At 49.9% G+C, this 25,660-nt stretch overlaps 2 protein-coding genes and 1 long non-coding RNA gene across 3 annotated transcripts; 2 read left to right on the forward strand and 1 right to left on the reverse strand.

The window, feature by feature from the left end:
* The first annotated feature begins 442 nt into the window (after positions 1-442).
* Positions 443-7,603, forward strand: LOC116453075 (ATPase MORC2-like). Its single transcript, XM_032128131.1, has 10 exons — positions 443-621; positions 1,413-1,487; positions 1,599-1,973; positions 2,363-2,503; positions 2,597-2,651; positions 3,408-3,549; positions 3,874-4,065; positions 4,160-4,253; positions 5,661-5,849; positions 6,698-7,603. The coding sequence occupies exons 3-10, from the start codon at positions 1,863-1,865 to the stop codon at positions 6,764-6,766; spliced, it is 993 nt and encodes a 330-aa protein (XP_031984022.1). The 5' UTR covers positions 443-621; positions 1,413-1,487; positions 1,599-1,862; the 3' UTR covers positions 6,767-7,603.
* A 7,243-nt stretch (positions 7,604-14,846) lies between these two features.
* On the reverse strand, positions 14,847-15,809 carry LOC116453160. The gene is made up of 3 exons (XR_004243698.1): positions 15,675-15,809; positions 15,460-15,585; positions 14,847-15,152 (listed from the first exon to the last, which is right to left on the reverse strand). It is a non-coding gene; the product is annotated as an uncharacterized LOC116453160 (long non-coding RNA).
* Positions 15,810-16,366: 557 nt separating this feature from the next.
* CCDC81 (coiled-coil domain containing 81) lies at positions 16,367-21,532 on the forward strand. The gene is made up of 10 exons (XM_032128328.1): positions 16,367-16,445; positions 16,860-16,921; positions 17,851-18,004; positions 18,197-18,453; positions 18,987-19,072; positions 19,232-19,305; positions 19,393-20,011; positions 20,568-20,704; positions 20,794-20,919; positions 21,227-21,532. Exons 1-7 carry the CDS (start codon positions 16,367-16,369, stop codon positions 19,491-19,493), a joined length of 813 nt encoding a protein of 270 aa, XP_031984219.1. The 3' UTR covers positions 19,494-20,011; positions 20,568-20,704; positions 20,794-20,919; positions 21,227-21,532.
* The last annotated feature ends 4,128 nt before the right edge of the window (positions 21,533-25,660 follow it).

Here is a 25,660-nt window from a genome sequence, read left to right on the forward strand (position 1 = left end):
GCAAATAGCTACAGGATATTGCAAAGGAAGCTGCGTGGCCTTGAGTGGCAAGGCAGAAGGCATCTGAGGCTGGAGGGCTTGTGGTAACAACGTCTTAGTCATGGGTTCCTGGTACTGTGCTTTCCTTTCTGAAGGAAAAGAAATCCGTAGAAAGAGGAACTGATATGAAGACATAAGCTGATGGGAAGGGAAATTGCTGAAAAAGTCGAGTACAGATGCAGTACAGAAGCTATCACAGCTATCACAGTTCCTGGGCTCTGAGTTGGTGATTCCCAGCATAAATGCCTTTTTATTAACAACTGTACTTTCAATCCTTAATTCATATTTGTTTTCCAAGATGAAAACCACTGCTTTTGCGATTGTGGCTACTGCAGAAAGGCAAGCGGCTTTCCTGCTGCATTTGGAACGGGATGTTGGGATAATCCTGCGTGAGACGGTACAGGTTCTGCTGTCCTTGCTGAGGTTGTTTTGCATTCCCTCCATGCTAGATGTGAGGCTGCAGAGCAGAAGCAGAAGGTACCACTGGGAACTCTAAAAAAAGACTTGAAATCACATGAGGAAAAGCAGAAACAACTGACAGAGAAAATCCGCCAGCAGCAGGAAAAGCTGGAAGCTCTGCAGGTGAGTCTGGAGGTCTCCAGCTAAGCAGAGCAGGTGTGATGGTGATGCCATGAAGATTTTTGCCTTTTCTTTTATACCCCTGTTATACCTTTTTACAACTTCTGTATTCCTAGTGCTTTTTGCCTACATTCTTGGACAAGCTAAGAGACTAAACATTTTAGAAGCTTCGTAGCTAGGGATCAGTGTGCCCCAGACCCCAAGGTCCTCTCCAGAACATATTCTGTAAACCAAGATAGAACCATCCAGGGGAAGGTTCCTTGGGGAGGGGGGGCTCACTTGAGCCTCTCATTGGGGAATCTTTGATAGATACGCTGATTAGTAAAACCTATAATGTTATACCCAATGTTGGGGCGGGGAGAGACACACAGACACTCAGAGACGGACTCGGCGGGGTGCATCTCGATGCATATGATCTGGACGTGTACACCTAAGGATCCTTAAAAATAAATACCAAGGTAAAATCCCTTTTCCCCTTCTAACCATGTATGCCTCTTGATTTTAAGACCAGGAAAAGGCATCAATGGACCTCCTTGTGCAAAGGGTTGCTGCTGAGACTGAAACCGCCTATGCTCCTTCATGGTGCTGGGGCTGTTCTGTTCTAATAACAGAAATTGACCATCTCAGCTTACATTTAATTTTCTGTTGGGAAAATGGGAATGACAGCTGAAGAGATGTCTCTTGAAGGACACAAAACACACTTTATAATCGTTTTAGCCTGGAAAACTGCTGCAATGGGTTCAGGCAGCCCCTGGCAGCTTATAAACATGACCTTTCTGATTTTTTTTTGGTAGAAAACCACTCCAATTCGATCTCAGGCTGACTTAAAGAAACTGCCTCTGGAAGTGACCACACAGCCTTCAAGGGAGGTAAATGGGATCCTGCTGTAGGCTTTTACTCTTCTGTGCTTCCTTAGCTGCTCTGAACAGCAGATCCCCATTCTTCTACTCTTCCTCTCTCTGTACCCCCCTTTGTTTCAGCACACCCGAAGTCAGCGCCCACGATCTCCTCCTTTGCCTGATGCAATCAAGAATGCTCCCAGCAGACCACCAGGATCTTCACCTCCTCCTAAGTCCTGCAGTCAGCTGAAAAAGAGCTCTTCAGATCATCCAAATAGCAGCTCTCCCAAGCTAGCCAGCGTGCTCTTCAAGGAGGAAGCCAGCACTTCCAGGACACAGCATCACACTGTGACAGCTGGGAAGTCTAACAGCACTTTAAAAACTCTTGCCAAACCAGGTACAAGCATGAAGTCCCTCTCTGGCCTTCAGAGCCCCAAAAGCCCACGTGAGACACCCAATCCAAAAGCTGCCAAGGTGCCAGCAGTAAAGAAATCTGCCTCTGGCAGATGTTCACAGGTAAGAATCAACGGGATGAAAACCCTCAGCTCCTCACCCACTGTCCTGCTAAGCCTGTCTGCTCTGCCTTGTGGGATGTGCACTGTGGGCCCTGCACAGGGCAAGAGAACTTTTACTTTACTTGTGGGTTAGGGTGCCATTTACACCCCTCGAGAAGACTTGTCTCATCTCTTTCCTGTTAGACCAGATTGTTTCTCCAGAAAAAAAAGGCATGTGGAGTGGTGGGGTGAGCGTTTTCATGATGATGTAGCAGCTCCTCTAAAACCTTCCGGAAAAGCACCAATACTGGATGTTGGGCTTTTTTTTTTTTTTTTTTTACCTTGGCTGCAAGAATGTTTTGGTTGGAAGCAGGCTGGAATTAATAGCTAGAGCTTGTTTGCTTCCTCCAGGCCTCCAGCACTCGAAAGAGGGCCTTGAACATCCCAGAGGATGGGTCTGAGGAGGAAGGAGAACACAAAAAGGAGAGGACAAAACGAGGAAAATTTTTGGCAATGAAAGAAGAGAAGGATTCCAGTGAGGTGGTGGTGGAGGTGAGAGTGTGCTGGTTTCCCCAGCAGAAGGCATTTGTCAGGTGTTTATAATCTTGATGGGAGGCGACTAATATGAGCTCTCTCTGCTCCCAGCTCACAGACAGTGCTGGAGAGGAAGAGTTGTTGGAACTGAAGAAAGCACAGAAAGGTGAGAAATGAGCCCTTGGGCTCCCACCAGTATCTGACATAGAAAAGAACTCTTGCACCAGTTAAACGTGTGATTTCATTGATGAGATTTTAAAATAAGAAATAGTGTAAATTTGAATCCTAAACCCCAAGATGACTCTGACTTGCATAAAACATTTTGGCTGAGAACCCTTTGATTAGACCAGAGGCAATTGTGGTGCAGAAAGGTCTGTGATCAATGGCTGTGATCGATGGTGGGGCTGAGCTGCAGGGTGTACCTGATGGCATGTTCACCCTTCCTGAGTGGATCATGCAGCCGTGCCAGCTGAAAAATGCTCCGAACTGTATCCAGATCTGCTGCACTGCTGTGAGAGAAGAGGGGCTGGGAGACGCCAGGAAAGGTGGTACTGCACCATCTGTCAGAGCAGGGCATCTCTTCAGCATGCTTCCAGGGAGCTGTCTGGAAAGTGACCCACTAGGGACATGTGGCAAATTGTCCTAGAGCCCATCATGAGACTGTGAAGCCCATGTCAAACAGCTTGGAGTACAGGAGAAACCTTCCATCTGGAATTGCCAGTTCATTTCCATGTATCTTCATGTTTCTCAGCAGGAGCTGACCTGTGTGTCCATTGTGTTTTGATGGTGTCCATTACTGTTTGAGGGTATTGCCGGAGGTTCAGGTGTGCTCCCTGCTGAGGTGCCTGAATCTCTAGAGTTCCTGTAGAATGTGCTTTCCAGCAGCTGAATGTTTGCAAACACCTTTGCTTCCCCCTCACAGATAAGGGGCTGCACGTGGAGGTGCGTGTGAACAAGGAATGGTTCACTGGCCGTGTCACGGCTGTGGAAAGGGGCAGGCACGCAATCCGGTGGAAGGTGAAGTTTGATTATGTCCCTACAGACACCACGCCAAGGGATCGCTGGTAACTATTTTGAGCTACTGGATTTTGGAGGCTTGTTTTGTTTTTGGGAGGAAGGGCCTGTTTTATTGCCATAGATGCTGAAGAAAAATGTGCTGCTGTCATGTCAGGAAACCTGCGAGGTCAGGACTGTCCAGCGCTTCATAAGGAATGAGCATGACAGACTCTATCAGTCTGTCACTCTGATGCCTGCCCTGGAGGCAGCTGTTAGGTGTCTAGAGGTCTGAGTGACACTTGGGTACAGATTCTGATGAAACTGTTAACCATGTTTCACATACGTCCAACGTAGAAAAAGATTCCTGACATTCCCTTAATACTTTTTCTCAGGGTAGAGAAGGGCAGTGAGGATGTAAGGCTTATGAAGCCTCCCTCTCCTGAGTACCAGGCTCCAGACACACAGCAGGAAGAGGAGGTGGTTGTGGCTGAACCTTCTACCTCGGATTGCGTCAGAATCGAGCCTGACACCACCGGTCCCAGCAGCAGCCAAGAAACAGTTGACTTGCTAGTCCAGATCCTTCGGTGGGTTCACCACAGACCTTGTGAGCTCTGCAGTCTGATTGCTTCAGTCTGTTGAACTCCCAACTCTGGCTTTGTGTTTTGTTCTCCTGCACAGGAATTGTTTGCGATACTTCTTGCCTCCAAATTTTCCAATCTCCAAAAATGAGCTGAGTTCCATGAGCTCAGAAGGGTTGTTGGCATTTCCCTTGGTGAGTTCAGTACTTCTAGAAAAGTAAGTTTGTGTGTTTTCACCACACATATTCCATTCTTATGGCAAATGTGCATCCTGTTGATGCAAGAGTGCACTCTTAAAAAGATAATTTGGATCCTTGGCAGACTTAACATAGCTGAGGAAAAGAATGAGAGCTCTGAGAGATGCCTTGAATCTTATAGAAGTTGTCTGAGGATTTTTCTAATTACCATGCATCTGTGTGGGAATGCTGTTGGCTGCTACTATCATAAATTCTTAACCATTGCTGTTAAACTTCTAAAAAAGAGAGGCCAGGTTAGAGGTTTTTAGAAGCAGGAGGTAGACATATCTGTTTGTTTTGCTCCCAGCCTTATAACTTACCTGGAGACAATCTTAAAAATGATAAATAATAACAAATAACTATCACCAGATTCACAGAATATTCTGAGTTGGAAGGAGGCCACAAGGATCATCAAGTCCAACTCTTAGGTAAATGGCCCATACAGGGATTGAACCCACAATGTTAGTGTGAATTCAGTCCCTTTATAGGCCATTTACTTTGGTGTGAGAGAACATGGAAGCCAACCCCTTCCCACTTCCCCAGGAGAGCAGGTTGACTGCCAGTGAGTCAGCTGCACACCTTAAGACTTTTGACCTCTGTTTATTTGAGCACAGGACAGGTGGAACTGAGCTTCCACCAGTATCTTCCACCAGCGGGCTGGTACTGGGAGGACCAGTGCTGGCTGGAATGCAGGGCAAGGGAACTGGCCTGTCTGACTTTTTCCTTCTCCAACATACCACCAAGAGAGACCTTTCCAGGAGGCACATGTAAATTACAAAAGCCACCTGCAGATGACCACATGACCAAAGCCAGTGCTGTTTTTTACTCCCACTCTCACAGTGTGTGTATTGGCAGTCTCTCTCTTGTCTCCTTCCCTTCTGTTAACTCAGGCATCTCCTGGCATTTGCTGGAGTTACCACTCCTGCTCCTTCCACAGGACACCTTGGTTGTGTCTGGGGTTTTTGGTGAGTGTAGCTGTCCCTACCGTGCAGTGAGAGGCTGTGTTGCCTGGGTGATCTGTACCAAGGATACTCACAGTGTACAGGGGATATCAGGCCTTGCCTGCAGCATACCTGTGGGTTCAGGCTTTTTAAAGCACACTGCACCCTTAATCTAAATTCAAGCAGCTTTGGGGCAGTTCTGGTATTGGAAGAATGTGAAAACCCATGTGAGTTCCATGCTGGCTGCAGTAGGCAAATCAGATGTAAATATGAGCATGGGCAGGGCATGCAGGGGCACACTGCGGGGAGGATTTGATCAGGGGGCCAGGAGTTTGGATCTTCTACAAGCCTGTGAGTGCTCATGTTTTTGTGATGCTTGGTGCCTTCTCTTAACGTGTCATCTGTTGTGTTTTGCCTACTACAGAAAGAATATTTCAAGCAATATGAGGTGGGTCTGCAGAACCTGTGCAATTCATATCAGACACGTGCCGATGCCCGGGCCAAAGCCTGCGAGGAAAACCTCCGGAACTCAGAGAGGAAGCTGAAGGAAACAGAGGAGAAACTGCAGAAGTTGAGGACTAATATCATGGCCCTTCTGCAGAAAGTGCAGGAGGTGGGTGAGGAGGAGTGGCTAACCCTGAGCTGCCTCGGAGTAGCCACCTGGCTCATCCCCTCCAGGCATTACAAGTGTTTCAGTCCAGTGTCTCACTGGGCACCAGCTTCCTCAGTTGGGAATGGCTTGGGCTGTCACTGCCCACCCACTGCCTGAGATCCAGGCCCTGGGAGTCCTGATGTGTGTTAATTCTCACAGAATGATTTCTCACAGCGTGTATGTAGTACACAGGTTCTGTTTGTTCTCTGCCATGATGCTGCAGGAGAATTTCCCGAGGCACAGGCAGTGCTCAGCAGGGAATTTTTGCCCCATTATTGGGCAGATTCTGAACTCCACATATAGAAATGCAAACCTTTAAACAAATGATAAAAAAAAAAAATCTTGTGGTGAAATTGATATATTAGTTATACTATTAAATTAAAATAGAAAATATATATTTAATTAAAACATTTAAATAAATTAACTTTAAATTTTAAAACTACTTTAATAAAGTTAGGATCAGCCAATGGAAAGGCTTCTGAAAGCATCTGGAAGCAGTTGCTCCCTGTTAGGAAAATGTACTAAATCTAAAAAAACCCCAACCAAACCTACCTCGACTGAGATCAGTACAGTAAATACATCACTTGAGTGCATTGTTTGAACATCAGGTGCTGATGGGTTTCCAGTGTTGTCTTCTGGGGGCTGACAGGGAAAGCAGCTGTCAGCAGCTGGAGGGTGCTGGAGGTTGGGGCATAGAGGCTGAGCAGACCAGATGTAACAGAGGATGCTGAGTTGCTCTGGCTCCTCTTTTCTTGCACTGTTCTTCAAGATTCACTTCTCACTGGTATTTCTTGTTGCTTTGGTTTCAGGACATTGATATTAATACAGATGATGAACTGGATGCATATATTGAGGACTTGATCATGAAAGGAGACTGAGCAGCTCCAGTATGAGTGCTGGAGAAGTACAGAGGAGCTGGCTGCTGCAGTTGCAGTGGGAGATGTGGATCTCTGTGCAGGTGGACTGGGGCAGCTGATGAGGAGAGAGTTTTTTAGACAGTGCTCACGTTGGTATATAACTTGTTCCTGTGACTGTACATAAGAAACATTTGTGCTGTTGGCAGGAAAATTTCCAACTTTGTAGTTCTCTGAATCTCTTCCTTTTGTTTATAAATATTTATTTTTAAAAGAAATGGGAGCTGTGCCTGATATGATGGGTGGTTTTAGTGATGTAAGAAGTGTGAGTACCCTTTTTGCATCTTGGGTATATTCATATGCTAAACCTGGGAGCCCAGAGCACTCTGCTTAGCATGTTGTCTTCAGTAAGAACCTGGCAGCAACTAAAAAATAAGCCTTGAGCTGAAGCAGAGTGGGCCAGGACTTTGTTGTGGAGGATACTGAACCTGGGCTAGAGAAAGCCAAGCCATTAATTTGAGCCATAGAAAGGAGATGTTGCTGTATGAGTTGTGAGCAGAGGGGGTGGAACCTCGGGGGATCTGGGGAATTGGGCACTGGCACCTGCAGTGAGCTTCCTGAACAGGAGGTCGCTGCCACCGTGGTAACAACCAAGAGGCTGAGGGTCCTTCTAGAAGAGGATCACCTCCTGGACTGTTCATAGTGGGCAGCATCAGAGGGAGAATGCTGGAGTTTGTGTTCTCTGCTTGCAGTCACTTTATAACTCACTTCTGCTGTTTCTTTGAGACGTAATTACAGTGTCAGAAGAACTCCTCGACCACCTGACAATAAAGTGACTCCTGTTCTATTGTCACCCCCTCAGGTTTGTGTTGCTTTGATCAATGTGCTCTTCCAGGTGATTTTATTATTAGGGAGTGCTAATTATTAGAGAGAGGCTGTTTGGAGCCTTCGGAGCCCTACACCGCTGATTGGCATCTGGCCCTGTGCCTGCAGCAAGGAAAACACCTGTCTCTTATCCTTTAGCTGCAGCCAGCTCCTAGTAGGCCACCTGTGGCCAAGGGAACTCAGTCTGAGTTTGTCAGCTGGCCAGCAGCTTCTCAGGCCTGCTAGGACAAAGTGCCTGTGGACTCATGCTCAGAAACTGGAGTCCCCTGCAAGCCAGATGGTTGGAGAAACATGGTGTGAGCAAGAGGTACCCACCATCAGGAAGGTCAGGTGGAATGGACCCTTGGGGTTCACTTGACACCTGGATGTGTAGTAGATGTTTTGCAGAAAACCCTTCCAAATTAAATATCTGTTGCACAGATAATCTTTGGCACTAATTGTTTATAGTCCTGAAGAACTCCCAAGTTTCTACACACCACAGGAGAGGGAGAAGGCTTTTGCTCATTACCTGAATTCTGTGGTGAGACTGACTGCTTCCATCCAGAATCTGGGCCTGACATCCCACAGTAAATGAAGGTAAGGAGTATTCCCCCATCCTCATACACCTTCCTGCACAGAGGGTTCCTTAAACAGAGGAGCAGGCTGCACCAGTCTCCATTTCCTCACACATACCGGAGGTTTGTTAGTTGTGATGATACACTGCTGTTTCTGATGAAAATAATCCGGAGAAGATGCATTTTTTATTAAGGTGAAAGAAGAAATCTTTGTCCTTCCCAGGAGCCAGCAGACATTCTAGAAAAGCAGGTTTTGTTATATTGCAGTTCAGAGCTGCTGCTGCACACAGGCTTTAATTCCTGGCACCCAGAGGACACCAGTGTGGGGCTAACAGCTCTTACACAGTTCTTGAGCTTTCTGGCACAGTTTGACTCCCTACTTCTCTCATGTTAAAAAGTGCTACTGTTTTGGTTTGGTTTTTTTTTTTTCCCTCTGTTCTGTGGAACTTCTCATTTCCAGTTTTAATTCTTGTTTTTTAATGCATTTAATTTTTTTGATCTTCTACCAAGGTTTTTTGCTAGGAAGAGCAAGCCAAGAACTTTTAAGTGCCAATAAATCAAGTTTTTCATTCTCAAACCCTTTCAGGAAATCCTCTGCAGCTGCTTTTCTCTTTTTCTTGATTTTGTTTTTGTAAATTTGTTAAGCATATCTGTGTGTAACATCAGGTTTTAGTAACACCTCTAAAGCCCAAAGTCTGAGAATGCTTCCAGAGGGTATGGAAACTGCTGGCTTCAAGTGGGGTGCACTCCAAAGCTGTTATCAGGTGGTTCAGGACATTTTTGTGTTGAGCTCTTAAAATCAGGGGTGGAGGTTGCCCCACAGCTCTCCCCCACACACCTCTCCCATGGGTGTTCTTCCCCAGTATCACACAGGGATGTCCCTTGTCACATCTTGACAGCCGTTACAGCTGACATCAAGAACCTGTCCCCTGCCTGTAGCCCTATCATGACACCTCCATCCTGCAGTTAAGCCTCTTGATGCTTCAGGTGTTCCCTAAGTCTTCCTCTGTGCTTTCAGCTGCTTCTTACAGCAGAAATACTAAGAAAGACACGAGTTTCATTTTGCACAACATTCCCTCCCCCTCTCTATGGCCAGCTTAATTCCTTCTTTATGCATCCCATTTTGGAAATTCCTCGTGCAGCTGTCAGCTGGGTGCTTCATGCCAGCTCACTTCTACTGGTGAGGCTGCACTTTTCCTTCAAGCTCTCTGCCACATTCCCCTTGCATCTGCTTCTGGGAGCAGCAGGAACAGCAGGTGACTGGTGTTCTTGCCTGTGGGAGGGTAAAGACAGTGAGGGTCACTCTGGGAGAAACCAAGCGGGTCTGGGAAATTCACCAATTCTTGATGATTGCCGTGGACTAAAATGCTGTGGAAACGGAGGGGATGTCCTGAGTGCACAGCTCTGCAGAGGTGTAAAGTAACACTGATCTGGTTTGGATGGAGAAATCTGAGGGGTGCGTGCATGCAGTTTTGGAGGTGTTCATTCTCCCTAAGAGCTCCTTAGTTCCCAGAGTTGCTTCTTCATGAGGAAATAAGAAGGACTGTGTGGTTCCTGTTCTTTTGGAACACTTCTTGACACACTTTTTGTCAACCAGAGTTTTCTCCTTGTTTTGGTTTGAAAGACAGGTGTCTGCCAAGGAAGGCAGTAACCTCCCTTGGAATGGAGAATATGACCCCTTTCCCCCTGAATTATTATAACTTTGAAATTAAGAGGCTTGCAGGCAACGATACAGGAAAAGGAATAACAGTTCTAGTTATAGGAATAACTAGTTCTACTAGTATATATAAGAAGGCAAACAAGCAACAACAACAGCAGTAACAACAAACAGAACCAGTAACCCAGTAGCAGCCTTCTCTCGGCTGTCAAGCACTTTCCCCTTTGGTGCAGCTCCCGTCGCAGCCGGCAGGGGCGCTGATGGCTCCGGGCTGGCCAGGGCAGCTGCGATGGTTCCCCCGTGGCTGCAGGGGGCGCTGCGGCACAAACCCGGTCGTCTCTCTCACGTGGCATGGCAGACGCAGTGGGTGGAAGGGATGGAAGAAAGGCTTGCTCCACAAACCCCCAGGGGCAGCCGATCCCGGTGCCCCAGCAGGAACCTTGGGAGCAGCAAGCTGGAACGGCAGGAACGAGCTCACACGGGGTAGCAAGCAAGAAGCAGCAGAAACCCAGAAGCTGTAGCCGGAGCCACGGGGGTGTCCCGGCAGGCAGGGGTGTGTGGGGTTACAGTGTAGCAAAAAAGCCTCGGAGCAGTAGCAGAGGCACGGCAGGGGCTGGGCAGCAGCAGCCCGGCTCCCCAACAGGGCTGGGAGAGACTCCCTTGGACAGGGAAAGGGCTCAGGGATCCCAGGGTTTCCCCTGAGGCACCCAAGCAGATGGTGAAGGGTCCTTTGTTTGGTGAGGTAGGGTGTTAACAAGGTTCCAGTGCAGTGGCCGCACTTATGAGCAAGAGCTCCACTCATGGTAGAAGAAAAGCAGCAGGAGACAGAACCCCGCAGTGGTGGTGAATTCTTCCCACAGTGACCACAGCCTCTTTCCCTTCTGAAAGCTGAGAAAGCAAGAGAGTGTCAGGAAAATTAATTCACAAACACCAGAGGTTTATGTCCAAAAAGGAGACAGAGGAGTCCTGTAACTTTATTCGAATAAAGGGAGAGGCCATGGTGTAAGAGACGGTCCGAAGATCCCTCATCTGCCTCACGATCATCACCAACGACAGAGACTGAACACAGGAGTCCTGGCCTGGCTGAGGTGGGGTGTCTGCCAAGTGTTGCCTGCAGGTGTGCCCGCTGGGAACTGGTACACATTCCTGAGGAAAATGAGTGCAGGTCACAGTGGACTGTGCCGTTCTTGCTGCCCAGGCGGGAAGGACTGCGCTGAAGCGGAAAAGAATGACCTGTCCTGTACACCTCTCCTGTACCTGTTTTCCCAAAGCAACGGGCCTCATAACAATGGCTGTAGATTTCCCCACCTCTTGGCCAGTTGCCCCTCGCTTCTGGGAAGGACTATAAAGGGACTTTCTAAAATAACTGAGACGAGATCTCCCCACAGAAAGAAGAAGAATCTACTGGCAGAAGACCACGAGGACTTTGTCTCATCCGTTGGTAGCTATTACCCCCCTTTCTTCCTCTCTACTCTTTTACTTTGTTTTCTTTCTCTCTCTCTCTTTCTCTCCTCTGTCTCATTTTACTGTGTTGTGGGCACTTAATAAAGGTGCACTCTTTTGATTAAGACTGAAATCCCTTGTGTCCTTTTGCATCTGAGATCTATAAACGAACCATCACGACCCTCGCTTGTATTAGCGGATCATGACACATGGGCATTTCCCATGGGGTCTCTCGAATTGTTGGGGTATGCAACCCCCTTTTTATCCTAATTCCCGGCCACAACACCCTCTTCCTTTCCCCATTGGCTGAGGTACTCAGAAGATACAGACTTCTTGAATCGCCTATTCTATGCCCCCCTCAATATGCACCCCCCTTTTTGTTATATAAAAGAAAAAAACCTATTCATAATTCTATTAAGTCTTTGTTCTTTTTCTCTAGGTTCAGGAATTTAACATGGCCTTGGCTGAGCAACAGTCTGTGTCAATTAGTAACATCTTCTAGAACTGAGAGTTTTCTCCTGTTGCTTCCCTATCTCTAAGCTCCTAGCCCTATCTACAAGCAGATTCGCTTGTAGATAGGGCTAGGAGTCTGTTTGTAAAGACACATTCATCTTACTCCTTTCAAAAGCTAGGAGCTGCGCCCAACCCCCTTTTCCCCAGCCCAATTCTCGTGGTATCTCTGCCCTTCCGAGAGAAACCCTCAGATAAGAGAAGTGCAGCCAGGTGCCCTCCTCCCCTGAGCTTGGCAGCTTCTTTTGTCTCTTCTAGGAACTGATCATTATGGTTATGGATTGTTATGGAGCGATAGATGGGACAAAGTTCCATGAGAGAAAGAAACAAAAAGAAAAATCCTAAACCCCGACCCCGACACTCCTCCATTACAGACGCAAGCAGCTGCCACCACGCAGAACAATTCCTGTGAGTACTGAATTCCCCAAAAGACAAGACACGTTGGAGGAAGGCGCAATGAGTGGGGTTGCCTTGTGTGCTAGTCACTTGCCTTTTTCTGTCTTTCCTCTGAACCCTCCTTACCAGGTGATTCCCTGTAGAAACGCCTAATCAGACTAGTGATCAGATGCAAGGCTCTGGGTGGAAAGAAAGCTGGCCAGAGTTAGTGAAAAGAGAAAAGCAGCTTCTTGCACATGAGCAAAAGGAAACAGTCCTTTTCCAGAACTGCGTGTGGAGGGGTGGAGGAGAATGGCAGTGCTAAGGCTGCCTCTACAGTGTGCTTGGGTTATAGGTGAGAGCTGGGTCTTCTGGGTGCAGAAGAATGCTTTGTGAAAAGCTTTTCTTCAGCCATAAGAAACTTTTCTTGTCCTTCAGCATCTGATTTCTTTGCAGGCCTTAGTGAGGGAGTAACTCATCTGCAAAGGGTCCTGTTTCCTCTGCAGAAACTTTGCGTGGCCTGGCAGCAACCAACCAGTGTCGGGGTGGGGGGGGCTCCACAACCTGGACAACACCGACTTCATAAGCTTTGTCCTGCAGCATTTTGACATACACTCTGCCACTGGCTGGTGCCACTTGCTCTCCTAGGGGCAGAGCTGGTCCTATGAGTCCTTGCTCAGTCAGCTCTGAGGGATGGAAAAACAACAGTGACTCTAGGAAGATAGGTCTCAATTTTTCTCTAGAAGCTGCCTTTGGGTGTTGCCTTCAGAAAAGGTTCAGCAGAGCATAGGGAGCATGTTGTTTGATTTCATAAACTCATGGAATCCCAGTTTGGAAGGGACCTCAAGGATCTAGGACCAACCTTTCCTGGCAAAAGCACAGTCTAGACAAGATTGGCCCAGCACCCGGTCCAGCTGAATCTCAAAAGTGTCTGATGTTGAGGAATCCGCTACTTCCCTGGGGTGATTATTCCAGTGGCTGATTGTTCTCATTGTGGAAAATTTTCCTCTGAGTCCAATTGGAACCTCCCCAGGAGTAACTTGCATGCACAAATGTGCCATGCTCAAAGTTTCAGGGAAGGTCATTCCTATCTTCCTGTGACTGATGAAGTGCATTTGAAAGGATGTTGTCATTGGGATGTCCTGCTGTTGCCGGAAAGATGCTAAAATGGAGGACATGGGCATCCTGGATCCTCAGCATTGCTTCGCACCTCGTTTCTGTAGTGCCCTGCCACTGTGCTAAATGACACAAAAAAACCCCAAACCAAACTGTGGATACAATATTGCTGCTAGCAAGAATTTTTCTTGCTTCTTTCCAGTCCCGTGAGATACTTTCTCTCTCACGGAAGATATTAGCAGAGTTCTATAAACTATGAACACCTGCGACCTTGCAGAGCTTTGTTTATGGTACAGTTTATTTCTGGTACATGGTTTATTTTAACAATGGACGTTTTAGGATTTTAGCGAATCACCCCAAGGCGTGGCTGATCCTTTGACCAATTAGACTACGAAGAAAAAAGTCTATAAAAGAGTTTGTAAAATAATTAAATAAATCAATCTTGCTGCACAATTCCTGCCCGTTGGATCTCTCCTCTCCTCCCTACAGCTGCGGGATACCGTAATACAAACCACCCCTGAAAAGCCATGTCAGGTGGCACTGTACAAAATCAATCAGAAACTTGTGTGGGATTCTATTAAAAGTTGGAATTTTATGGAGGGAAAAAAAAAAATTATTCCTTGTTTGTCAAACCCTTGAGTTTTCTGGCTGTGATTCTAGTTCTGGGATGCAATAAGCCTTGCTGCAATGATAGGTGTTCATTCTCACAAAGGCACCTCTGTGCTCTCCAGTCTGGTGTGTCGGTGCCTTTTCTGCCCAGGGGAGGTAAAGGCCAGGACCTTTCTGCCCCCACACGTTTTGTGTGGGAGCAATCCCTGGACGTGTTCAAGTTTTGGAGGTGGTATCCAAATTTGGGAGGTGGGCTCACAAAGGAGGAAGACAGTGCCTTCCCTCCCTGGGGAAGGAAAATACCCAGGGCCCAGGGTTGCTGGGGGCAGATGATGGGCTGCCCCGGGGAGGTAAAGGCCAGTGACAGCTTTCTGCAGTGCTCTACAGTCTCCCCAGTGCTCCCAGTGCCCCTTCCATTGCTCCCTGTCTCCTGCACTGCTCCCAGTGCCCCCTCCAGTGCTCCCAGTGTCCCTCATTGCTCTCCAGTTCCCCCCCATTCCAGTGTTCCCCAGTCTCTCCACCTGGATGGTGGCACCTCACTGCAGGCACCTCCCAGCAGGCACCAATGATCCCACGGGTGGTGACACCTCCCCCTCTTGGTTTCATATCACCTGTGCCAGGAAACGCATTCTGGAGATCTCCCACATGTCTGGATTCTCCTCCTGTCAGGTACCAGGGGAGGGTGGGGCGGGTTGGGGGTGGCACAGGTCCCCCATGAGGACCAGGGCTTGTGAAGGAGCCTCACCTACCTGTTCCTCCTGAAGAGCAGGTACCTGCAAACATGGCACCCACCTTGGCCTATCTGCTGCTCGGTCCCACCCTGAGCAGGAGGCAAGGGGCAAACCCACCTCCTCACCTTCCTGAAGAGCCTGTGTCCCCTCACAATGCTTCCCCTCCCCATCCCAGCACAGTCCCAGCCATTAGACAGCTTCATCACCAGGCCTAGACCACTCAGTCCAGGTGGGAACAGAGGTATTTATTTTGCATCCACAGGTGGACCTCAGCAGGTGAGCAGCCTCCCAGCCCCGTCACCAGCAGCTGCTGCTGCAGCCACTGCTCCAGCCCCAACTCCTCATGCGCTGGACCAGCACCTGGAGCTGAGGTGAGAGGGAGAGAGAGAGAGGCCTCCGATCAAGCGGGTGGGGAGAAGGCAGAGAATTTCTGCAGGATTGGCTCAGACCACCTGGGATGGGATCACATCAAGGTGTCCATGGAGATGCCTCTGGTGATTTCCCAGCCCAGGAGAAGGTCCCTGGTGCAGCTGAGGCAAAGACAGGTTGGGCTGAGACCTTGGGTATCCCATACAGGTGTCCCAGCTCAGGACAGGGTGTTGTGGGGTAGGATTCTGCCAGGGAAGGACATGCTTTCAGGTTTGGGAAGGGGACAGCCAGCCATCAAGGTCCCTCTGCCTTCAGCCAGGACCTTTCCGTCCCACGTGGGAAGCAGATGCTGGGTGTCCACGTGGCTGTCAGGGGAGTCCAGCCCAAAGGCAGCCTCCAGATCTCGCTCCTGTCCCCTGGGGCTGCCTCAGCGGAGGGACATGGGGAATTCCATCCCTTTGGAATTACCTGCAGAACTGCCTCTGCTGCTCCTGCCGCCGTCGGTTGTTCTCAGCCAGAAACATGAAGATGTTCCTCCGCATCTGATGTGGCTCCAGCCCACGGAGCACCTGGATGGCTCGTGGGGAAAGATGTCTGCAACAACAGGGAATCGTCATCCCAGAGCTGCCAGCTGCCTCTCCCCTCGTCCCACCCTGCGCTCACACAGTCCCATGTCCACCCACCTGGTCCCAGGCTGGAATCTCTCTGCCATTTTCTCTGTGGGGAGGGGGGTTCCAGTCTTCTTCCTCCTCGCAGCAACCCCCTTTCTTGGGGGCTTGGATGGACGGTGGGGAGCCCAAACACCTCCAGCGCCGAATACCTGCCAAGGAGGGGGGCACTCTCAGCAAACCAGAGGCGCCACTTCCCAGAGGACTCCTGGAAAAGTGGGAGCCAGGATAAAACCCTCAATCCATCACATTTCATAGCAAAAAAAGGCCCGGAACACTGATTCTTCATCATTTTTAAAATGATTAATGTATTTTTATTTTTATATTTTTTTTAAAATATATATTTACTTTGGTTGTTAACTAAGACTATCTCTAGGAAGTCATCCCGGCTCAGCAGCAGTGACACCTCTTGAAACGTGGTGACACCTGAGGTGGTCCCGGACAGGCTCTTACTTCTGCAATCCCCCTCCCCCACCTCCAAGGTGGCATCTTTCTGCTGACATCACAATACACCTCCCCAGGCTGCTAGTGACGTCACAAGGTGGCACCCCCATCACTGCATGCACGCTGTGGTGATGACTGGGGGCTGCTGGGCACTGCCTGGAGCAGGGTCAGGGGGTTGTTCTGGTGGGTGTGGGGGCTTTTATGGGAGGGCCCTCAGGGACGGACAGGGCAGGGGCTGATCAGAGAGGAATTTGGGGAGCAGGATGGAGGGGTGCTGCACCATCAGCATCAGCAAGAAGCAGAGTTGCTTGTTCCCCACACTCCTGCGGCTCTCTACCAAAGGTGAGGGTTTGGGGAGCCCCCCAAGGGCCAGAAGGAGGGTTGGACAGAGCTAGGGCTGCCCTGAGGGTCCTATGGGCGCAGCATGTCCCCTCTACCAGGGCCAACTTTCAAGCTGTGGGAGCTGTGACCTTTCGAGGTTCTGGCTCTTATGGGAGGTCTGACAGTTCCTACTGGGCTCTCAAGAGCCAGCTGGATTTTGGGGTGCTGTCTGTTTTTGGGGGTTGGATGACCACAGCCCTGGTTCTGAGCCCTTTCCACACCCCCAGTTCTGCCCCAGCACTGCTTGGGGAGTAGAAGGAGGCAGAACCAGGGGCACGGTCCAGTCCAGGCTCTTTATCAGCCCCATCTATCACTCCACAGAGCTTCCCAAAATGCCATGAGTGCAACCTGATGCCTCTTTCTGGTACTTTCCAGAGGTGGTGGCCATCTGGGATGTCGTGTCTGCCTATGTCCTAAGACAGATGAAGCTGGACAAGGTGCGGGCTGGTGTCTTGGTCCCCTGTGGTCCCCCTCCCTGAGCATCATGGCACCATCCCAAGAGAGCTCCTCTTAGTGTGCTCTGAGCTGTCAAGGGTGGAGAGACCTAGCAGAGAGATACAGGATCATGCTAGGTCCATGCCGAGGATCATCCCTGGGAATCTTTCCCTAGGTTAGAATGGCTTGGGATCTTCTTTAGCTGAGGAATTTTTGTGAATATTTTGAAGAGGGAAAGTAAAAAAATGGAGAATGTGGGGTTTTCCCACAGTTTTCATATTTCCTATTGTCAGAGACTGGATTAGATCAACGTCTCGAGACATCTTGCACTTGTAATGCCAGTGTCTGGTGGGAAGGGCAGGCCACGGTTTGTGTAGGTGAAGCAGTACCCTGCCCTGCTCCCAGCCCGTTGAGCTGGGCTGTCAATCATAGCACCTAGGGGGCGGGGCTAATCTGTCCTCTAATTGGCTGAGTGACTAGCAGTCCCACCTGGGGGGCGGGCCCACAAAGGCCCAAGGGCTTAAAAAACGCTGACCAGGAGGTAGCCAGTATCTGGACCTTGCCTTCTCTGGGGCTCTGTGGGGGAACTCAGGAGTTGGTAGCTATAAGTGTCTTTTGCTGTAGCTTTTCTGTCTCTGTCTCTCCTTCTAATCCTCTTTTCATGGAACTTTTTGGGGAAATGCTAACTAAAATGCTAAGTAATGGTATGATAAGTGGTTATATGTTGAATTTGTTGGTTTATTTACTCCTTTGCAAAAGTTTCCTTAATTTTCTATAGTTTTGCCTTTTGTGTGATTTTTCAACTCTTGCAAATAGCTGGTGGGGATTTCTGCTTTGCACCAGCTAGAGTAAAGGAACCTTGAGTTTAACCTCTGAATTCAAGGGTCTGGGATGTAACACCTATCTCAACTATTGTCTTCTTCCTGGGCAGGGTGTTCTTGTCCCAGGTCTTGGGACCTTCGCTGTGGTCCATGAGCAAATCAATGGCACAGAAGAGGTGTATGTGGTCCGAAGACCCGTGTTCCAGCTGGACATGGATATGTCCTGTTTACGGGAGCTGGTGTTCCCAACAGTGATGATCCCTGGTGAGAAGGGATCCAGCTCCACATTTGGGGGGACTGTGTTCCCTCTGCTCTTTGGGGGAGGGGGAATTGATTCCAAAGATGGAGGACAGCTTGAGTTGCCCCCAGACCAAACCTGTCCTTCTGGCATTTTGCCATGAATCTCATGTGAAAATTTGCTCAGCTGTGGCAATGAGAATGCTCTCCTCCTCACAGGTGACATCAAGATCATGCCACTGGATTACTGCTGGCTGTCTCAGACCAACTCCCTCCCACCTGACATGGTGAGGGGCTGTGTGGAAGAGACCATTCTCTTGTACTCCTTCAAGCTGAGAACCAGGCAGCGCCCTGCCTTCACCTTTGAGAATATTGGCATCCTGTCCTGCCAGGACAATGTCCTATGCATGCAATTCCACTGCAGCTGCATTGCAGGACTGGCGAGTCAGGACATCTGGGTGGCTCTGCTGCTCACGGTGAGCTGGAATCTGGGGACATTGGGGTGCTGGAGCATGCCCAGAGAAGGGCAGAGTGGCTGGGAAAGGGTCTGAAGCACAAGGCTCATGAGGAGCAGCTGTGGGGGCTGAGCCTCAAGAAAAGGAGCCTCAGGGGGGACCTTCTTGCTCTCTGCATCTACATGAAAGGAGGGGGAAGCCAGGTGGGGGGTCAGTCTCTTCTCCCAGATAACAAAAGACAAATTGCACCAGGAGAGGTTTAGGTGGAATTTTAGGGAAAATTTCTTCATGTAAGAGGTTGTCCACCCCTGACACAGGCTGCCCAGGGCAGTGGTGGACTCATCATCCCTGGAGGGATTTAAGAGACGTGTAGATGTGGCCTTGGTTGCACCTGTTGGTCTCAAGGGTTCTTCCAACCTTATTGGTTCTTTGATCCCATGATGTTCACAAATTAGGTTTGGGAAGAGGGGTTTGGAGAAGTGGCTCCTATAGGAGCAGGAGACAGGTCTGCTTCCATCATGGAAACCTCCTGACAGCTCCCTGTCACTCTGCAGAGGCTGTGGGTCCCAGGTTCTGGTGTCAACAATGGAGTTACCACTGCTCAGGGGATGCAGGCTGCACAGGCCCACATGTTCCCCAGGTGCGTGCATTTCCTTGGTGATTTTCTGGTTCCTTCATTGCGTGCAGAGTGTGGGATCTGCCATTCCTCAAGCCTGTGGCATCATTTGCTTCTGCAGTTGGCCTCACTGATTATTGTGGGTCCCTTCCACTTCAGGATGTTGTCATTCTTTGATTCCAGGTTTCAGCTCGCTGTGTCCGAGGCTTTTTCCACCCAACACACAAAGGTTGCAGAGAAACACAGGGTCAGAACAGGTATGGAATGGGTTCCTGCTGCTCTGTCGCACATCCTTTGACCACACAACCTCACAGGCTGCTCCCAAGAGCTTCCTCCTTTCCCAGGGGAACAAGAGCATCCTGGAAAGTTTTCCCTCCCTATGCTGCCAAACCAGAGGCCAGGCAAGAGGCAGCAAGAGCCAGGGCCAAAGCCACCTTCCAGGTGAAACTCTTGTGGGAAGAGATTGGAGGGATCCTTGCACCCTGGGTGAAAGTCCCCTCAGACACTTGAACTGTAGCAACTCAGGAAGGTCCATGGGAGACAGCGATAGCTCCCCACTTCTCCTGAACACCTGGGGAGTTTTGGCCCCAAGGAAAACAGGTTCCCTATCTGCCCCATGCTCATGGCGATGACTCCTGGTATTTCTGCAGTGTGCTCCCCTCATGCCCAGCCAGTTCTCCCAAGATGAAGGAGACAGGTGGGCAGGAGTTAGCTCCTTCAGCCAGGCCTGACATCACACTCCTGGCTTCTGAGAACTGCCAAAGAGCACTGCAGGTATGTGCAAGATGGATCAGACCTGAAGGAAACCCCTCAAAATCTGAGCTTAATCGTGCCTGACACCTCCAGGAGGTCTGGCAGCTGTGTGCAGAATGGGAGCATGGGAATTCCCACTGGAGAGAACAGAAGGTGGAATGGGCAGCGTGGGAAGCCTGGGCTGCTGCGGAGAACCAACAGATGCCACAGGTACAGGCAGAGACCGTCTGTGTCAGGTCACCCTGGCTGCCCATAGAACCCCCCTGGGAGAGGGGCACAGGGGGTGGAATTGGAGGTCAGGGGGGACCACAAAGGACTGATGAGGCATGGGACAGGTTCCTTGGAGGGGCTGGATGTTTCTGGAGGGCTTAGGGTGTCCCAGAGCGCTTTTGGGGGTCCCTGGGCTGGTTTGGGGGTGGTCCCTAGGAACTAGGGGGACTCTTAGGACCCCAGGAGATGGGAGTCCCTGGGCACCCAGATTGAGAGAGGGGTCTCAGATGGGGTTACGGTGCCCTGGGGACTGTGAGTGTCCTGAGGCTTCAAGAGGACTCTTGGGACTCAAGGAAAAAGGCATCCCTGGTGTGCAGTTGGGGGTCATCCAGGTGCATGGCAGGGATTTACCTACATATCCCCCAAGGGAGAGCTCTGGGGGGTAAGAGCAGCCATCAGCCAAGATGGGGTGCCAACTCTCCTGGCTCCCACTTTTCCAGGAGTCCTCTGGGAAGTGGCGCCTCTGGTTTGCTGAGAGTGCCCCCCTCCTTGGCAGGTATTCGGCGCTGGAGGTGTTTGGGCTCCCCACCGTCCATCCAAGCCCCCAAGAAAGGGGGTTGCTGCGAGGAGGAAGAAGACTGGAACCCCCCTCCCCACAGAGAAAATGGCAGAGAGATTCCAGCCTGGGACCAGGTGGGTGGACATGGGACTGTGTGAGCGCAGGGTGGGACGAGGGGAGAGGCAGCTGGCAGCTCTGGGATGACGATTCCCTGTTGTTGCAGACATCTTTCCCCACGAGCCATCCAGGTGCTCCGTGGGCTGGAGCCACATCAGATGCGGAGGAACATCTTCATGTTTCTGGCTGAGAACAACCGACGGCGGCAGGAGCAGCAGAGGCAGTTCTGCAGGTAATTCCAAAGGGATGGAATTCCCCATGTCCCTCCGCTGAGGCAGCCCCAGGGGACAGGAGCGAGATCTGGAGGCTGCCTTTGGGCTGGACTCCCCTGACAGCCACGTGGACACCCAGCATCTGCTTCCCACGTGGGACGGAAAGGTCCTGGCTGAAGGCAGAGGGACCTTGATGGCTGGCTGTCCCCTTCCCAAACCTGAAAGCATGTCCTTCCCTGGCAGAATCCTACCCCACAACACCCTGTCCTGAGCTGGGACACCTGTATGGGATACCCAAGGTCTCAGCCCAACCTGTCTTTGCCTCAGCTGCACCAGGGACCTTCTCCTGGGCTGGGAAATCACCAGAGGCATCTCCATGGACACCTTGATGTGATCCCATCCCAGGTGGTCTGAGCCAATCCTGCAGAAATTCTCTGCCTTCTCCCCACCCGCTTGATCGGAGGCCTCTCTCTCTCTCCCTCTCACCTCAGCTCCAGGTGCTGGTCCAGCGCATGAGGAGTTGGGGCTGGAGCAGTGGCTGCAGCAGCAGCTGCTGGTGACGGGGCTGGGAGGCTGCTCACCTGCTGAGGTCCACCTGTGGATGCAAAATAAATACCTCTGTTCCCACCTGGACTGAGTGGTCTAGGCCTGGTGATGAAGCTGTCTAATGGCTGGGACTGTGCTGGGATGGGGAGGGGAAGCATTGTGAGGGGACACAGGCTCTTCAGGAAGGTGAGGAGGTGGGTTTGCCCCTTGCCTCCTGCTCAGGGTGGGACCGAGCAGCAGATAGGCCAAGGTGGGTGCCATGTTTGCAGGTACCTGCTCTTCAGGAGGAACAGGTAGGTGAGGCTCCTTCACAAGCCCTGGTCCTCATGGGGGACCTGTGCCACCCCCAACCCGCCCCACCCTCCCCTGGTACCTGACAGGAGGAGAATCCAGACATGTGGGAGATCTCCAGAATGCGTTTCCTGGCACAGGTGATATGAAACCAAGAGGGGGAGGTGTCACCACCCGTGGGATCATTGGTGCCTGCTGGGAGGTGCCTGCAGTGAGGTGCCACCATCCAGGTGGAGAGACTGGGGAACACTGGAATGGGGGGGAACTGGAGAGCAATGAGGGACACTGGGAGCACTGGAGGGGGCACTGGGAGCAGTGCAGGAGACAGGGAGCAATGGAAGGGGCACTGGGAGCACTGGGGAGACTGTAGAGCACTGCAGAAAGCTGTCACTGGCCTTTACCTCCCCGAGGCAGCCCATCATCTGCCCCCAGCAACCCTGGGCCCTGGGTATTTTCCTTCCCCAGGGAGGGAAGGCACTGTCTTCCTCCTTTGTGAGCCCACCTCCCAAATTTGGATACCACCTCCAAAACTTGAACACGTCCAGGGATTGCTCCCACACAAAACGTGTGGGGGCAGAAAGGTCCTGGCCTTTACCTCCCCTGGGCAGAAAAGGCACCGACACACCAGACTGGAGAGCACAGAGGTGCCTTTGTGAGAATGAACACCTATCATTGCAGCAAGGCTTATTGCATCCCAGAACTAGAATCACAGCCAGAAAACTCAAGGGTTTGACAAACAAGGAATAATTTTTTTTTTTCCCTCCATAAAATTCCAACTTTTAATAGAATCCCACACAAGTTTCTGATTGATTTTGTACAGTGCCACCTGACATGGCTTTTCAGGGGTGGTTTGTATTACGGTATCCCGCAGCTGTAGGGAGGAGAGGAGAGATCCAACGGGCAGGAATTGTGCAGCAAGATTGATTTATTTAATTATTTTACAAACTCTTTTATAGACTTTTTTCTTCGTAGTCTAATTGGTCAAAGGATCAGCCACGCCTTGGGGTGATTCGCTAAAATCCTAAAACGTCCATTGTTAAAATAAACCATGTACCAGAAATAAACTGTACCATAAACAAAGCTCTGCAAGGTCGCAGGTGTTCATAGTTTATAGAACTCTGCTAATATCTTCCGTGAGAGAGAAAGTATCTCACGGGACTGGAAAGAAGCAAGAAAAATTCTTGCTAGCAGCAATATTGTATCCACAGTTTGGTTTGGGGTTTTTTTGTGTCATTTAGCACAGTGGCAGGGCACTACAGAAACGAGGTGCGAAGCAATGCTGAGGATCCAGGATGCCCATGTCCTCCATTTTAGCATCTTTCCGGCAACAGCAGGACATCCCAATGACAACATCCTTTCAAATGCACTTCATCAGTCACAGGAAGATAGGAATGACCTTCCCTGAAACTTTGAGCATGGCACATTTGTGCATGCAAGTTACTCCTGGGGAGGTTCCAATTGGACTCAGAGGAAAATTTTCCACAATGAGAACAATCAGCCACTGGAATAATCACCCCAGGGAAGTAGCGGATTCCTCAACATCAGACACTTTTGAGATTCAGCTGGACCGGGTGCTGGGCCAATCTTGTCTAGACTGTGCTTTTGCCAGGAAAGGTTGGTCCTAGATCCTTGAGGTCCCTTCCAAACTGGGATTCCATGAGTTTATGAAATCAAACAACATGCTCCCTATGCTCTGCTGAACCTTTTCTGAAGGCAACACCCAAAGGCAGCTTCTAGAGAAAAATTGAGACCTATCTTCCTAGAGTCACTGTTGTTTTTCCATCCCTCAGAGCTGACTGAGCAAGGACTCATAGGACCAGCTCTGCCCCTAGGAGAGCAAGTGGCACCAGCCAGTGGCAGAGTGTATGTCAAAATGCTGCAAGGACAAAGCTTATGAAGTCGGTGTTGTCCAGGTTGTGGAGCCCCCCCCACCCCGACACTGGTTGGTTGCTGCCAGGCCACGCAAAGTTTCTGCAGAGGAAACAGGACCCTTTGCAGATGAGTTACTCCCTCACTAAGGCCTGCAAAGAAATCAGATGCTGAAGGACAAGAAAAGTTTCTTATGGCTGAAGAAAAGCTTTTCACAAAGCATTCTTCTGCACCCAGAAGACCCAGCTCTCACCTATAACCCAAGCACACTGTAGAGGCAGCCTTAGCACTGCCATTCTCCTCCACCCCTCCACACGCAGTTCTGGAAAAGGACTGTTTCCTTTTGCTCATGTGCAAGAAGCTGCTTTTCTCTTTTCACTAACTCTGGCCAGCTTTCTTTCCACCCAGAGCCTTGCATCTGATCACTAGTCTGATTAGGCGTTTCTACAGGGAATCACCTGGTAAGGAGGGTTCAGAGGAAAGACAGAAAAAGGCAAGTGACTAGCACACAAGGCAACCCCACTCATTGCGCCTTCCTCCAACGTGTCTTGTCTTTTGGGGAATTCAGTACTCACAGGAATTGTTCTGCGTGGTGGCAGTTGCTTGCGTCCGTAATGGAGGAGTGTCGGGGTCGGGGTTTAGGATTTTTCTTTTTGTTTCTTTCTCTCATGGAACTTTGTCCCATCTATCGCTCCATAACAATCCATAACCATAATGATCAGTTCCTAGAAGAGACAAAAGAAGCTGCCAAGCTCAGGGGAGGAGGGCACCTGGCTGCACTTCTCTTATCTGAGGGTTTCTCTCGGAAGGGCAGAGATACCACGAGAATTGGGCTGGGGAAAAGGGGGTTGGGCGCAGCTCCTAGCTTTTGAAAGGAGTAAGATGAATGTGTCTTTACAAACAGACTCCTAGCCCTATCTACAAGCGAATCTGCTTGTAGATAGGGCTAGGAGCTTAGAGATAGGGAAGCAACAGGAGAAAACTCTCAGTTCTAGAAGATGTTACTAATTGACACAGACTGTTGCTCAGCCAAGGCCATGTTAAATTCCTGAACCTAGAGAAAAAGAACAAAGACTTAATAGAATTATGAATAGGTTTTTTTCTTTTATATAACAAAAAGGGGGGTGCATATTGAGGGGGGCATAGAATAGGCGATTCAAGAAGTCTGTATCTTCTGAGTACCTCAGCCAATGGGGAAAGGAAGAGGGTGTTGTGGCCGGGAATTAGGATAAAAAGGGGGTTGCATACCCCAACAATTCGAGAGACCCCATGGGAAATGCCCATGTGTCATGATCCGCTAATACAAGCGAGGGTCGTGATGGTTCGTTTATAGATCTCAGATGCAAAAGGACACAAGGGATTTCAGTCTTAATCAAAAGAGTGCACCTTTATTAAGTGCCCACAACACAGTAAAATGAGACAGAGGAGAGAAAGAGAGAGAGAGAAAGAAAACAAAGTAAAAGAGTAGAGAGGAAGAAAGGGGGGTAATAGCTACCAACGGATGAGACAAAGTCCTCGTGGTCTTCTGCCAGTAGATTCTTCTTCTTTCTGTGGGGAGATCTCGTCTCAGTTATTTTAGAAAGTCCCTTTATAGTCCTTCCCAGAAGCGAGGGGCAACTGGCCAAGAGGTGGGGAAATCTACAGCCATTGTTATGAGGCCCGTTGCTTTGGGAAAACAGGTACAGGAGAGGTGTACAGGACAGGTCATTCTTTTCCGCTTCAGCGCAGTCCTTCCCGCCTGGGCAGCAAGAACGGCACAGTCCACTGTGACCTGCACTCATTTTCCTCAGGAATGTGTACCAGTTCCCAGCGGGCACACCTGCAGGCAACACTTGGCAGACACCCCACCTCAGCCAGGCCAGGACTCCTGTGTTCAGTCTCTGTCGTTGGTGATGATCGTGAGGCAGATGAGGGATCTTCGGACCGTCTCTTACACCATGGCCTCTCCCTTTATTCGAATAAAGTTACAGGACTCCTCTGTCTCCTTTTTGGACATAAACCTCTGGTGTTTGTGAATTAATTTTCCTGACACTCTCTTGCTTTCTCAGCTTTCAG

The sequence above is a fragment of the Corvus moneduloides genome, chromosome 18 (genome assembly GCF_009650955.1).
Source record: "Corvus moneduloides isolate bCorMon1 chromosome 18, bCorMon1.pri, whole genome shotgun sequence".
Classification (NCBI taxonomy): Eukaryota; Metazoa; Chordata; class Aves; order Passeriformes; family Corvidae; genus Corvus; species Corvus moneduloides.